At 41.0% G+C, this 16110-nt stretch overlaps 1 protein-coding gene across 1 annotated transcript in view; it reads right to left on the bottom strand.

The window, feature by feature from the left end:
• LOC145354358 (myoferlin-like) overlaps positions 1-16110 on the bottom strand; it is a 228648-nt gene that overhangs the window by 4575 nt on the left and 207963 nt on the right. Inside the window, exons 52-54 of the mRNA XM_080205557.1 lie at positions 12378-12565; positions 9358-9467; positions 6777-6924 (exon numbers count right to left, since the gene is read on the bottom strand). Of these exons, the coding sequence (XP_080061683.1) occupies positions 6777-6924; positions 9358-9467; positions 12378-12565 (446 nt within the window). The remainder of the gene's footprint in view (positions 1-6776; positions 6925-9357; positions 9468-12377; positions 12566-16110) is intronic.

Raw genomic sequence — 16110 nt, 5'->3', positions numbered from 1 at the left:
ATTGCTCAGATATTAGGGGATGGATGCATAGTCAATAGTCAACACTGAATGAAGAATGACCAAAAGGCACAATGATAGAGGGATGTTTTAGCATGTTGATAAATGCAAATCCCAGTGATCGCTGATAGAAAGCATGGCGGTGTTAAGATTTGCTAAGGTAGAATAGCACCTGGTTCAGTCTCCCAACACACCATCTACCTCACAGTGAAAACCCAAAATATCTGAGGTGCCAGACACCCACATCATTGTAACTAATGTGGGTCAGTATCCTGAGGAGCAGAATGGAGAAAATTGGGACTTGGGATCAAAAACCAAATTGTGTATCTCCATGTGCTGATAGGCATTTAAAAAATGTTCCTTGTGCAGAGGACTGGATTTCCATATGCTTCAAGGATGGGTTTAATGAAGAGGAAGCAAGTTAAATCAAAGTCAATTTAACAGGAAGTGCCAAATTAATTAACGACATTAAAGGGCATTTAAATGGTCATGGGATAATGAGATGGATGATATTGGAATAGTGTAGGTTAGATGGGTTTTAGATTGAAGTTGTGCCAACCTGTCAAACCAAGGGCCAAAGGGCCTGTAGTGCCCTGTAATGTTCAATGTTCTATATTCTACATTCCAATTCCTTGTAATACAGGATCGATTTCCCATTCTATTGATTTTGACCTCCATCACCCAGCAGTGCCAAGCACTGAGCATTTCTCAACAGTTTGAGGAAAAAAAAAGCACAAACTTTGTCTCGAGTTTTGATTAGGATTGTCTCCTGCAATTGCTGACGTTTGGCCAAGGACAGTACTATCAAGTCCTCAGAGCAAGCACTTAATTGCAAGTCAGATGACTTTGACTTGTTACAGGCTTATGAACCTTCTAATTTTCTCAGGGTTCTGGTATTTTTGATGCAGATTGTCTCTTTATGATGCCACCCTTATTGGATCAATTAACTTTAAAATCTGGGATTTGCAACAGAGTGACATTTTATAATTAGCACTACGTCCAGGTTGTTTTTAATCAGTTCAACTGCTCCCAGTACATACATGGGGATGGAAGATATGAAACGTTAAAAAAAAGAAATTCAGCATCAAGTTTGAAGCAACTGTAATCCTCCCAAAAAGATTTTATTTAATGGACTTTACAGCTTTGTGACTTTAGGTTACATCTTGAGCAAGGGTTCTTGTTCCATTAATTTAAGGCTTGCACAGAAACCACACAATCTAATCAGCTTGTGGATCTGGTCAACATTGGTCATTTGGTGGCACAGTGGTTAGCACTGTTGTCCTACAATGCCAAGGACCTGGGTTCAATTCCAGTATTGGGTGCCTGACTATGTGGAATTTCTCCAAGTCAGCACAGGTTTCCTCCTAGTCTAAAGGTGTGCAGGTTCAGTGGATTGGCCATGCCAAATTGCCCCTCAGTATCCCTAGATCTGTGGATTAGAGAGATCGGCCATGGTCATGGGAACAGCGGGGAGGGATGGGCCTGTGTAAGATGCTCTTTCGGAAAGTTGGTGCAGACCTGACAGGCCTCCTTCTGCACGGTAAGGATTCTATGGATTTTTAAATTCATTTGACTGTCCTACAGCATGGGATGATCCACTAATTGCTGGATTCCACAAATGGCACAGATCAAGGCGAGGGATAAAATCGGTCTGATCTTTCCCCTGAAAATTATTTTAGGTGGCTTTAAAAAAATAAATTCCCAAGATTCATCATCTTTCATTTCCTGAAATTATTGGCAAAATATTTTGGCACAACAGCATTGGAGAGCTTTTTGGTTAGTTTAGCTGCTACAGCCAAACTAATTTCACAGTTCTACTCCTGCCTATGGAGCATAGTATGCTCTTCTCAATTACAAGTAGTGAATGGTTGATGGAAATCCAGATTTGGTAGTCTACTCTACTGAACACAGGCTCAAAAAAAGGCAGCAATCACTTGAGTAGAACAATAAAGTATTTTTCTGTTAACTTGAACAACTTGATATCCAAAACCTCAACTATGATGTGTGGGACGTGAGGGAGTCAGCAGGCACTGGGATAGGCCGTGCCAGATTAGAATTGGACAGGATATTCTATTATGAAATCACTTTACAACTGGTAAAATTGCTTTTGGCTCCAACATATCTCGTTATTGAATGGCTTGTAGCACTTCACCTTGCAACTCCAGTACCAAGTGAACTTTGCTCTCTGGACCACCTTCTCTAGAATATCCTGAGTAATAGCCTATTTGGTGAATGAGACATTGAAGGATTTTTAAAGTTTAAAAAAAAAGTAATTCCTTTTTAAAGAAATGTTTGCTCACTACTGTGTTACTGCACTCAGATACCCTTTACCTACACTATCGCAGAAGAATTGCTTATTTTCTAATTAAGTAAAAGTAAAGTTTTAGTCACAAGTAGGCTTACATTAACACTGCAATGAAGTTACTGTGAAAATCCCCTAGTCGCCACACTCAGGTGCCTGTTCGGGTACAATGAGGGGGAATTTAGCACAGACAACGCACCCAACGTCTTTCGGGCTGTGGGAGGAAACCGGAGTGCCTGGAGGATGCCCACACAGACACGGGGTGAACGTGCAGACTCTGCACAGTGACCCAAGCCAGGAATTGAACTTGGGTCCTTGGCGCTGACAGACAGCACTGTGCCACCATAACTCCCAGGAAAATCAAACCCAGAGTCCCTGGCACGGCGAGGTAGCAATTACTCACTAAATAAGTTTCTCTCCCTTTACCCTATCTATTCTTTCAGTCATACTTCTTACTTTGTGTCTTCCCTGGAAATTAAGGAGCTCCAGACTGACCCCCACACCCAGAAACAAAAAGCTGATAAAATAGCAAAGTGCTGTCATTCTTTCACTAGTTAACTGATAATTATATAACCAGCCTTTTGGATTCAGGTACCACACTGTCAATTTAAACATCAAATTTCTCTCTGAAAATGTGCAAAATAAAGACTCATCCACGATATATCCCTGGACTGCCTAATGTTTACAGGGTCCTGAAACCAGGAATACACAGGATTTAGCAGTAAACATTCCTCAGTGTGTATCTGTACTGAGAGGGACCTTGATACAACACTTGTTCCATTTTCAGACTTTAAAGAGGGAGGAAGAGGAGGAGGAGAAAATAAAAACAAAACCGCAAGTTTATTTAATTTTCAGTTATTTCTCCTTGGCTCCCAGCCAACGAAATCATCCCTATGATAAACGGGCCAGGAAGCAGGGAGTGCTATTCCCCAGTCACCCAGCAGATGGTGGTCTTCAGTGATGTGGAAGTACCTCTCCTTTGTGAAGGTGCTGAGGTGTTGAGCACACAGGCTTTAGGAGAAGCCAAGATGCAAATCTTGGGTTACCAGTAAACAACATCACTGCAGTGAAATGGAATGGTGCCAGCACCTTTATTTCACACACAAAAATTTGATGTTTAAAATCAACAATGAGGACAATGGTGGTACCTGAATCCGAAAGACTGGTTATATAATTAGTTAACCGACACTTAAAGAATGACAGCACCTTGCTATTTTAAAATCGGCTAATGGGACAAGCACCAAGTTTTTGTTTTTTTGGGGGGGAAGGGAGGGGTTCAGTCTGGAGCTCTTGACTCGCTAAAGAGCCGCTGTAATCTTTCACTATGAAAATCACCATGACCTTGTATCCTATCAGAACTGATGACATTGGTATGAGGGGGCCCCGAATTTAGACTAGGAAGATATAAAGCAGCAGTTTGAACTTCAGGAGGAGCTACATGCAGCCCCACTGAAATATAAAGGTTGGCTCTGACGTACTATAGAACTTCAATTGCTTAAAATTGGGTCAAATTACATGCTGAAGCACTTGTATTCAAATAGATGTGCACTAGTCTACAAAAGGTGCACAAATTAGATGAAATTAATAATATAATTGACCATTTGGCCGAACAGAATTGACTGAACATTTAAGAATATGAACCCTCTTATTTTCCCCTGAATTAATGTACTGCCTAACCTGAACCTAGGTAAGTGAACCTAGGTATGGCAGCAAGGTGACAGTGGTTAGCTCTGCTGCCTCTCAGGGACCTGTGATTCTGGCCTTGGGTTACTGTGTGTGGAGTTTGCACATTCTCTCCGTGTCTGTGTGGGGTTTCCTCCAGATGCTCCGCTCTCCCCTGTCAGTCCAAAGATGTAGGGGTTGGGTTGATTGGCCAGACTAAATTGATCCTAGTGTCAGGGGATTTGCAGGGGTATATCCTGAGGGGGTTACTGGAATAGGGTCTGGGTGGGATTGTAGTCAGTGCAGACTTGATGGGCCAGCTGGCCTCCTTCTGTACTGTAGGGATTCTATGACTCTACTATGTCGTTTCCACAATTGTGGGTGAAGTGCATTAGAAGGATGCACTAAAACCCTTGCTCCAATTTCCCCTTGTTTCCTAGCAGTGAGAAAACTGTCTATTTCATGTCAGCCTCATATGGCCAACATCAGAAGTGAACAGATGCTCCCTCAGAGATGGGCTCCACAGTTCTGCCTTTTCGTCTGAGGGTTTTGATCGATAATTGTTTCTGCTCCGACAGTGGACTGGGAATTTAGCAAAAGACCTTAAATCACCAAGAATCAAAATATTTAGAATTGCTTACATTTTAGTCTGCTGCACATTGCACTACAGACCAAAATTGAAGCATATACAAGTTTGCAAATTTAAATTAGACCAAAGTGATTCAAAACAAACAAGTCATTTATATTAGCACACAAGATCAAGCTTCAGGTTTTAAAACAGGCAAACTGTTCCTTCATAATAAAAAGTAGAAAGAACTTTTGCTTCCTACTAATGCACAGAGTTTGTAACACGTCAGCTATAACAACAGCAGAAAATGCCTGTGAATTAAACATAGGTGAAAAAATGGCTAAGCTTATGCCAGCACAGACATACAAAACAGCATCACCAAACAGCTGTTGAAAAATCCAGCCCGGTGGATAATAGAACAGTTAAAGCCTCCAGACTCTCTGGTCCTTAAATTTCTCAGCTTTATCAGGCACTAAAAAAACTCAGCCATGTTAAGGTCACAAGGCTAAGGAGGGAGATGATGATGGTGTAAAAACAGCACTGGAAAGTTAAGGTCATGAGAAGGGGACTTGTCTTAACACAACATTGAGAGATCCAACACAGCACAACGAAACAGCTGCCTTGGTTTTGCCATTCCTGCGCTAGTCCCACTAACCGGTGATTTACTACTAAACCAGCTCTGGTGTTGACACCTTTATGTCCCTCCCTCCTATCCCAGCAGGCCTGGAGGCCATGATGGATGCCGCTGAACTTTTCCTCCTATCACCTTAAAAAGAACTTTCCCATAATCTTTTGTCTCCCATCAACGTGGAAGACAGAAGGGTTTTATTTAATTTTAAATTAACAGCCTTGTTGCTCTAACATGGTAGCAATATACAGAATTTATTACACCAGTGAAATTCTTAAACTCCAATCTCTTTTTTTTCTACCCAATGAACTGAACATAGTCCAGAGTAAATCAATGTAATTGCAGCTCGTCCAACATTATTGTAGCAATACTTTATACCAGATGCCATTGGCAATTTGGTGTATTTAATTGAAAATGCTAAGATAATGGGGAACTTAGCTACTGACTAACTCTTGTATAGCCGTTGGAACACAAATAGATTGTATGAAAAGATTCTCCAAATTATAAACAGTTAAAAATACCCCACCTTATTCTGGTTTAAAAAATACTCATTTTTCTGCAGCTGTAGAATTTATCTTGCAAGTTCTTTTTTTAAAAAACTGCCTCAAACCTCTGCCCTCCCCTTTAAAAGTTGTTTAACAATTGCAATAAAGCCTCAAAATTCCTGTGCTGACGTCCCACACGCTAATTGCGGCTTCAAATACTATCGCAACTGGGGTAACCTGCAAGAGCAGGTTTCTATCTCACCAACTGGATCATAAAGTAGATTTCAAGGAGCTGCATCCTGTCTCTCAGATTACTTGAGTCAACGGGGGCTGAGAAACCCACACTCTTGGTGAAAGGACAATGGAGCGGGGGTGGGGGGGGGGAAAACAGGACAGCAACAGATAGTGGAGGCAGGAAGAGAATTACAATTGCATCAGAAAACAAATCTGGCTTGTTCATTGATCAGCATTAGTGTTGATAATGCACCAAAAAGAAATCTCAAAACCACGTACGAATTAAGTGAATGAATTAAAGCCCTTTTTTTTAAAGAAAAAGTTAAGTTTATGTCAGCAAGTCATAGAAACAGAGGAGGAGCAGGCTCATTAAACCTGTAAATGAGGAATACTAAGAGAGAATGCAATTGAATATTAATAATTAAGTTATAGAAATACAAATGAAAGCCTTTATTTAATTAAATCAAAAGGAAAGCAATCTAGTGATTTAATCACCAGGTTTTGCTGCCCAAACACAACTTTAGCTCATTCCATTTGCTAAATGGGAGATATCAAAAGTCATCTTCCTCCTTTACAATTGGACACAATGCTGTAAACAGTCAGAGACACCAAGAGAAGCTCCCTTTTGAGAATTTTACTTGGTGTCTCCAAAACTCAGGTGCTGAAAGTAGCAAACATAAGTAGCAATGAAAGGATCACTCTGTTTCAGGCTAGACCTTTTGACAAATATTCACCGTTAGATTCTAGACAATAAAAAGGAAAGCTCTGAATGTCACAAGTCAGAGCAGTGTTAAAGACTGACAATGTGTCAGCTTATTTCCTTTCTCTAAAACACACCTGGTTTACTGGTGTAATCTCACTTTGATAACAGCATTATTAAAACCCACACCCGGTACTTACCGGCAATGAATAAAAGAAGATCCCCAGGAACAAAACTACAAACAGCAGTATTATGACCCCAAGAAAGATCCATTTGAACCGGCGCCAGATGATGTATTTCATCGTCTTGCAAGGACTGGTGAACCACAGGAAAGATGTTTCTGGACGGCTGATTGTAAAGAATTAAATCCAGTTAACTTTCCTTTCTAATAGATAGAATGTACACGGGTTACATTAAGCACTCATAGGGTTGAGAAACCATTACTCAAGTAAACCACGAGCATGTTTATCATCCCTTTTAAAAACCCTGGGAAGCAAGTTCCTTATCTAACCAATGGCTTTATTGATAAACGCATAGTGCAGCACGATACTGAGCTGTTGTTCTGAGGAGTCTGGGTTTTGACCCCGATACACTCAGTCACCCATTAACCTGGCAGCAATGAGGGTGTGAGGAATTGTCTTCAGTGTCGCGCAGGTTGGGGTGGAGCAAGGTGTCACGACTGAGCAATGCTACTGAAAGGCAGCTTGCCAAGAACGGCCACTGGAGATAAAAGGACCACAGAGCTATTGTCCAGATGAGCTTTGACAAAGGGTCATCTGGACTCGAAACATCAGCTCTTTTCTCTCCTTACAGATGCTGCTAGACCTGCTAAGATTTTCCAGCATTTTGTCTTTTGGTAATCTAATTGGTTTAATTGAGTTTAAAGCCCACTCCAAACTTCAGTGCACAACAATCGGATTCTGGAGAGCTACATTAACAGGTGAACCATCCTTCAGATGAGATGTGAAATTGAGGCCTCATCCGGCCCAATGTTAAAGATCCCACGGCAGCATCCTGATCACTTTTCCTTCCTCAGCCTGCAGCAAACAAACCAACTGCTCATTCATTCCATTGTCAGAACCCACTCACCACTGTTGGTCAAAACTGATTAGATGCAGAATATTTGATCAACTTTGTAAAATGAAAAATTTCAAAAATGAAGGGTATTGCTAATGAAGGGTATCCTATCCATCCCATTCAACGTATAAGATGATGAATGGGATGGATAGGATAGAGGTGGAGAGACTCTTCCCGCTCAAAAAAGACTAGGGGGCACAGCCTCAAGATAAAGGGGGGGCGGTTTAGAACGGAGTTGAGGAGGAACTTCTTCACTCAAAGGGTGGTGAATCTCTGGAATTCTCTGCCCGTTGAAGTGGTGGAGGCTGCCTCGCTAAATATTTTTAAGAAGCGGGTTGATGGGTTCTTGATAAGAGAGGGGATTAAGGGTTATGGAGAGAGGGCGGGAAAGTGGAACTGAGCCACGACAGATCAGCCATGATCTTACTGAATGGCGGGGCAGGCTCGAAGGGCTAGATGGCCTACTCCTGCTCCTATTTCTTATGTTCTTATGTATTGGATTATGAAGAAAATTGAGGAAGCTGAAGAAGGGGGTGAAATAATAAGGATGGGTGGAGGGAGTCTTTAACAAGATGTTTCAACAGCAATGAACACTAAACTGTGCAACACAGCAACTAGCCACAGAGGCTTTTGAACATCTGAACACAAAGCTTCCTTCCTCTTTTCTAAATGGAATGCTTGCTCCAATATCTGCAAAATGTGCTTCTTAAACAAGAATCTATTGCAGATTTAAATTTTGCCTTTCCTGAAAGATACTATGTTGGGAGCTTGTTTCTGGATAGCTGCAACTCTACAATACCTCCCTCAAGCAGCTGTGTCAGCAGGATACTCAATGACAGATAATAGGACCGCAACAGTCCAATCCTGCCAACAGATGCATGTTATCTAGTGCCCTGCGGTGGGAAGGTTTAGTCAGAGTGGGAAGCCAGGCAGATTTCCATCTATTAAACCCTTGGGCACTGAAACCAGTGTCTTCACTGGCTGATTCATGTTCTGCCCATTCTGCAGCCACCTGTCTACCCCTCATCTAAATACTATGACCATTTGCTGCTGGTGATTAAAAAGGCCAGGCATGATTGCCAGCCATCCTGTCTCACCATTCCTGACCTCACTCACCACACACCGCCCCCCCCCCCCCAATCATCTGTATTCTTATACAAGATAATCCCAGGAGGGAAGTCAGCCACTGTGGAGCCGCACCTCGACAGGAGTGGAGACTTGAAGGGAGAACGTTAGCAGAAACGGAAATGGTCAATTTATACGCCAATTCACTTACGACCGAATTGAGTAGATAAAGGTTAGCTGATTGATATCTTTTGCTTTTGGCATGTTACAAAGGTAAGTACCTCCTCCAGTCTAAACTCCATGTGACCATGTTTCAAAGAACAGACTAGCTGCTGAACTGTTGTCTATTTTTGAGCAGTTGAATCACGAACATGATTCTCAAATGCACTCATCTAAAAGTGGAACTGATAGGACACTTCAATGTAAATCTTGGCCACATGAAATAAGAGGAGATAAAAAAATCTATGCTTTGTAAGAATGAGTAAAACCCATCCATTCAATTCAAGTAGCCTGTATTCAATGCTTCAAACAAATGGAGCCCTTTGCTTTAAAATGTCAAGCACTTCTAGACTCTTGTTCTTTGAAAATGGAAGGCACAAATTTATGAAAACAAAATCGACAAGCGAAAAAAAGAGTTACTTTGGAGGCTCCAGTTTTGGGTTCATGTTGGGTTCATCTCTTGCTTTGCCAGCAGGTTTCTGCTCAGCCTCTTGTTCACTGAGAATCTCCAGTGTCATTTCAACTTTACCCTGGATAACAAAAAGAATTTACAAAAAAAAACTTTTAGCAAGTTATCTAACCAGAACAGGCATTCACAGATAAGTGGTGGGTTACCTTAGAGCACAGGACTTCTAGGATTACCTCAGCCTTTTAAAAGCAGAGCACTACGCAATCCTTTTTAGGATAACAGTCCCATCTCAAAAGCTGACTAAAGCAAGTACACGATCCATGAATTGGGGCCAGGGTCATTTTAGTCTTATTCTCAATTAGCTAACCAAACAGTCGATCTAAAATGTTTGTCTGGTATTCAACCATTACTTCAAGGGTTAATCGAATGCGTGTGACATCTATTTCAGTTTAAAATTCTTCCCAAGTGTCATTCTTTGGTTATGAGTGATGAGCTGGGCTATTATAAAGCTTAATGGCAGCGCCAAGCATATCACTGTGGCTCCTGGCTGTTGAATCATTCATCAGTGAGCCTTTCATTTCCTTTGTACAGATTTAAATGATTGTCTGTCATATTTTACTGTAGGGAAGATGTGCACCCGACAGTGAAAGATTCATATGACACTAAGTAAAACACCTTTGCTTCTGTACAAAGATGTGCATGTTGTATACAAGTGGAGAATAAGAAGAACAAGAGGTGACTTTACAGCATGCTGGCACATTAAGTGTTTTGAAAAGTTGAAGTGATCTCCTTAGATACGTGGAACTTGTTTCTTTGCAATACTTTAGAACAAAACGTTTATGGTCAACAGTTTCTGGTTTAGATGATCCTTCGTACATTGCATTTGTGGGACATGGGCATTGCTGGTTGACCTGTATTTATTGCCCATCCCTAACTGCCCTTGAATTGAGTGGCTTGCTCAGCCATTTCAGACGGCAGTTGCGAGTCAACCACATTCTGCGGCTCTGGAGTCACATGTAAGCCAGATCAGGTAAGGATGGCCAATTTCCTTCCCTAAAGGATATTTCGTTACATAGTGTAATATTACATTCTGCACTCTATTCTTTCCTTCTCTACAAACAGGATGCTTTGTCTATATAGCAAGAAACAATACTTTTCACTGTATACTAATACATGCGACAATAATAAATCAAATCAAATTAATGAACCAGATAGGTTTTTCCAACAAATAGCAATGGTTTCATGGTCAGATTCTTAATGCCATATTTTTTAAAAATTGAATATCAAATTCCACCACCTGCTGTGGCAGGATTCGAATCCAGGGCCCCAGAACATTAGCTGAGTTTCTGGATTAATAGTCAAGCGATAATATCACTAAAGCCTTCGCCTTCCATCAAGTTTATGCTCACGTTTCTGCTGAAACCAATCCGCCTGTCGCTAAATGTAAAATCTTCTAAAAACCAGCATAATAGAGCAGCATATTGGAATGTAATTTTTAAAAAGCTGCATTAAGAAAGTCAGTATATATTTAAAAAGGAGTATAACCTGGTGTAGCTTCATTAATACTCTTGAAAATGGGCTTATCAGATAAAGGCAGCACCTGAATCAGTGCCTGGTGCGTAACCTTATTTTAAGTAGCTGGAGGTGACCAAAAAGACTAGAGAATAATTTACAGATTCCATTGGCACGCTGTATTTTTTTTAATTTACTGAAACTATATAGTAAATTAAAATGCTGATTAAATTTTACAAGCTTAAGCTTTTAAAACACAGGTCATCAGTCTCCTTCCTCCTTAATAAAAAGGCTTTTGAGAATCACACAGTAGAGGTTAGTTGTATCAAAAAATGTGGCCGTTTAAAGTGCGTAGAGGCTGCTGGAGCAATTTAAGAAAACTGCCATAAGATCATTGTGGCCAAAATTCCTCGATTTTCTTTCTGCTCTCGGCTGATTTGGTGGAAAGAAATGATTTGGCTTAGCAGAAACTATGGGGAGGTGATGGCCTGGTGGTATTATCACTAGCCTATTAATCCAAAAACTCAGCTAATGTTCTGCGGTCCCAGGTTCAAATCTTGCCATCGGAGATGGTGGAATTTGAATTCATTTAAAAAATATCCAGAATTAAAAATCTATTGATGACCACAAAACAATTGTCAATTGTTGGAAAACCTCATCAGGTTCACTGTTGTCCTTTAGGGGAGGAAATCTGCCACCCTTACCTGGTCTGGCCTACATGCAACTCCAGAATCACAGCAATGCTGCAAGGGAAACTAGGGATGGACAATAAATACTGACCAGCCAGCGATGCCCATGTCTCACGAATGAATTAAAAACTTAAGACAACTCCCAGCTTTTCTGGAATATTTCAGATACAGCCCAGATCTTATTACTAATCTTATAATAAGTCACAAGTATCTGAAACACATTGTATGTCGATAGGCTCATATCCAGGACTCGGTGTAAATGTAATTATAAACACGCATTCACACTTAATGCAAAATAGACTTTGACCTTCAACTTGTTTACTAGAATTATTAGAACCTGATATAAAAAAGCCGCATGAATGTGCGTCCACCTTAATATCACTGTTCTGATGTAACATTAGCTTAAAAACAGGGTCAAAAAGCAGAACTTACAAACCATATAAAAAAAGTGAGGCTGGCCAGTATTCTCCAATCTCACTCGCCCCACAACCGCTGCCAGTGGGAAGAGAATTTGGTCCTCAGCCAAACCTCCATTCACTGCAGTGGGACTGGAGAATCCCCGCTGTGGGCAAGGGTCGGAGACTTCCAGCTGTCTGCGATACATCATCATGAACAAATTTTACTCCAAGTTAATGTGACACCAATATATCAAAATAGTAAATCAAACACTGAAAATTGATCTCTTTACACTGAATCCTTTAACACGTTCACAAAATTGGTTGTGATATATTCATCACAAAATCAATAACAGCCCACAATTCAAAAGGAAGTAGCTGCAACATGTTAGGTGACACTAAAAATAAAATCTCAAAACGTTGCAAAGTCCTTACAGCCAAAATGCGTTTGCCATCTTTCTCTTGGACACATGGCCACCATCCATTCATAGATTTTTGGGCAAAAAGGGAGGTCACTTTGGGTGCTTTAGAAGGACTACTTGGATCTGGCAACATTTTCAGAGTACATCCTGAAGATGTTTTGGCTGGACATATTGTAGAATTCAGATCCAGCTCAAGGACACCTGTGAATCAGAGATAAGAACACCAGCTTTATGTGGATGTACACGAGACAAAAATCAAAAGAAAACAATAATCACAAAGTTAGAAGCTGCTGGCAGCATTCGCAGTCTGTTGCACTGTTTGCTCTCTTACTGGACCATAATCAACCTTCTAAAACTAACAACCAGATTACTTTTCTGATCCGACTATTCAGAACAAACAAGCATGTTTCAAAGTTCATTGGGTCAATTAAGTTCAGTAGATAATGGAAAAGAAGTCATCACAAGCCCATTATTTCGCTCAACTCCAGTGACATGTCACTGGAGTTGTTTTACCTGCAATGCTGAAAAACAAGGCCATCTCGCAGGCTATTTTGCTCTTGTGCACGGGAGCAGCTAAAATCAATTTCCTCAAAGTTTTCACTAATTCAGAATACAATACACATGACACATGTTCTTTCCAGCTACTTAATCGATGATTTGACAAGGTACATCTTCTGGATGATGCTGAGGTCAGATCAGTGCCCTTCCTGTGACCTTAAGCCACATGCTGCAGTTAGTTGTGGGATAAAGAGCGAAGCCAAATGCTCCTCAGTATTTCAAATTCTCAGCCGAGTTTTATAGTCTTGGAAACTGTTTTGTTTTCCCTGACGCACAGTTCTGGGCAAAGAGCTGTGATCCCCTGACTGAGGTACTGTTACAGACAATGGGCAGTGCTGTGCAGTGAAAAGCAGGCAGCGCACAAGCCATGTTCCTTACCAGATGTGCACCTGCAAGGCTAAGGCATCAATTTTTAAAAGGGACCATGCAGATAAACAGGCCTGCTACACAGTGGCAAGATGTCTGAGGGACCATGGGTTATGGGGTAGGACACTGGCTAGAATCTTACCACTATTCATGTCGGTGGAATTTTCTCATCCTGTCACAGTGAACAGAAATTTGGCTGGCCAAATTCTCCAACTTTGCTGAAGCAAGAGCATGGCATGAATGGCAGGCAAGAACACGCCCAATGTCTATAATCTTGGAGATTGTGATACCAAGGAGGATGCTTCCCTCAACTGGCACCCACAAAACTACCAAGGGTCACAGCCACAATGGTCACAACTCTCTAACTCAGGGTCAACACAACAACTTCATTTCCACTGCCCAAACCAGTGGTGGATCTGGGGCTTTCCTGTATGATTCACGGACAGCAATTTTAATCAATCCATCTCAGCAGCCAATACAGAAACCACGCATCATATGCAAGCCTACCAACTCGGGGAGGTGATGGCCACACGGTATTATTGCTAAACTATTAATCCAGAAAAATTGGCTAGTGCTCTGGAGACCTGGGTTCGAATTCCGCCACGGCAGATGGTGGAATTTGAATTCACAAAATATCTGGAATTAAGAATCTAATGACTGCGAAACCATTGTCAGAAAAACCCACCCGGTTCACTAATGTCCTTTATGCAAGGAAATCTGCCATCTTAACAGTCTACATGTGACTCCAGAGCTACAGCAATGTGGTTGACTCTCAACTGCCCTTGGGCAATAAATGCTGGCCAGTCAGCGACACCCATGTTCCACAAATGAACAGAAAGAATTTTGAAGCCCTCTCCCTACAGAAAGGCAGACCCTCCTGCAGGAACCATGCTAGTGAGACCTGACTTTGTGAATCCTTCTAGTTTTTCTTGCTGTTTGCGGGCAGGGGAAAGAGAAAGCAAAGGACATCCAAGGTGGCTTTAAACTATGGGGCCCATAGCTTTAAAATCAGGCCTTTCACTAGCAGCATGGGTTATGCATCAGCCCTATTTGCAAAGTGTCCTTTCATTGTCTCATTCTCTGGGTGAAGATTCTGAAGATTGTCAAAGCTTTGAAACGGTGAATGCAGTTCTTACTGCACAGCCAGTTGGGCTGTGGAAACAGAAAGAAAATCTGGGGATTGAGAAGAAATCCAAGGTTAAAAAAATGGAAAACAAAGAGGAAGCAAAGTGAGACTTAGAATCAAGTTTGACAGGTACATTCCGCTGAACAGTACAGCATTGGCTTCATTTCATTGAGATGCTGATAGGACACAGCTTTGTGCTTTACTGTGTTCAAAAGCTTACAGGGAACATGGGTCATCAATCTCTCCAGAGACTGAAACTGACCATAATGTCAGATTCAATTAAAATATGAATGTTGCTACAGTAGACTATCAGTTTCCATCTTTTGTACACAAGTTCTGATAGGTGACTGGCTGAAAGGAAATCCCTTCATCTCCAGAAGTGGCTTCAATGCTAATTTATGGAAGTTGGCAAGCCTCCCCAAAGTAATCGAGCAACAAACTCGAGATTAAACACAAGACAAGATATCATTTACTTCCTGTACAATGGACACTGCTCACTTTGAAAACTAATTGAGATTTGGTACAAGAGGCAATACAGTTAATTTGATTTGGACAATGTTGGCAGTTTTGAACACCTGGCAAATTAGACGAGAGAGAGATCACAAGCATTCTCCCTGACTATTGACAAGACTCAGTAACCAGAGACTTAATTTAACCCCCTTTACAACAATTAACAGAATTCAGTTCTCCTAAATCATGGCAATCAAGCTATTGTGTTAAGCACAATATCACTCATTTTGACTAATAACTCAATATTACACTGCTGTTGCAAGTTACTCACACTCCTATTTTTAAACAATGATTTAATATAAACTTACAAGTCTATGTCATAGCAGGGGGGTGGAGAAGAAACTCCAGGGAAATATATTTTTTGAAATCATGTTAAAGTAAAGTAGTTAGAATATATTAAATAATGAATACAATAAGCATATGCAGAAACAGGATATTAAGTGAATAAAAAGTCCAAGCACAGCTTTTTAAAAAGCCGATTAAATAATTGAATAGAAGGTTAATATTCCAATAATAGTTGCTCAGTCTGATTGCTACAGATGGACAATATTAGGTATAGAAAATGATAAAAGGTGTGAATAAAGTAGACATGGAACGGATGCTTCCTCTCATCAAGCGTTCTTTCTAGGACGAGAGGTTAATACCCGAAGGGGCAGCGCTCAGTAAGCTCGTGGCTTTTGCTACCAAATAAACTTGTTGGACTTTAACCTAGTGTTGAGAGACTTCTTACTGTGGCTGACGTCAGCTTCAACTGATTACTTCATCAGAACTATGCAGAGAATTGAATGATATCAACCCTGCAAGACATCATTTATGATCTAAAAGTGCAGATTTTCTTGATAATGAAAACACCAGAATCATTTGGGAACTGGACAATGCAGACATCTAAGGCAGATCAATGCAACTGTCAGTTGTCAGAGGTATACGAAATACTCAACAGAATTCATGAAGTAAACGTTAACCAAATGTTCCCCCTTCTAGGGCACTCTAGGACAAGAGCTCATAGCTGCAAAGAGGGGAAGAGTTCGCTACAGAGATAAAGAGAAGCGACTCTCAGCGGGTTGTGAATCTATGGAACTCAGTGCCCCAGAGTGCAGTGGATGCAGAATCAATGGATACAAGAGAGATGGATAAATACTTGATCAAAAGTCAGATAAAGGGCTATGGGGAAAAAGGCAGGGAAGTG

The sequence above is a fragment of the Carcharhinus amblyrhynchos genome, chromosome 17 (assembly GCF_965287045.1).
Source record: "Carcharhinus amblyrhynchos chromosome 17, sCarAmb.v2.hapA, whole genome shotgun sequence".
In the NCBI taxonomy this organism is placed as follows: Eukaryota; Metazoa; Chordata; class Chondrichthyes; order Carcharhiniformes; family Carcharhinidae; genus Carcharhinus; species Carcharhinus amblyrhynchos.
The sequence above is the reverse complement of the archived record's forward strand: the minus strand, read 5'-3'. Positions and strand labels throughout refer to the sequence as shown.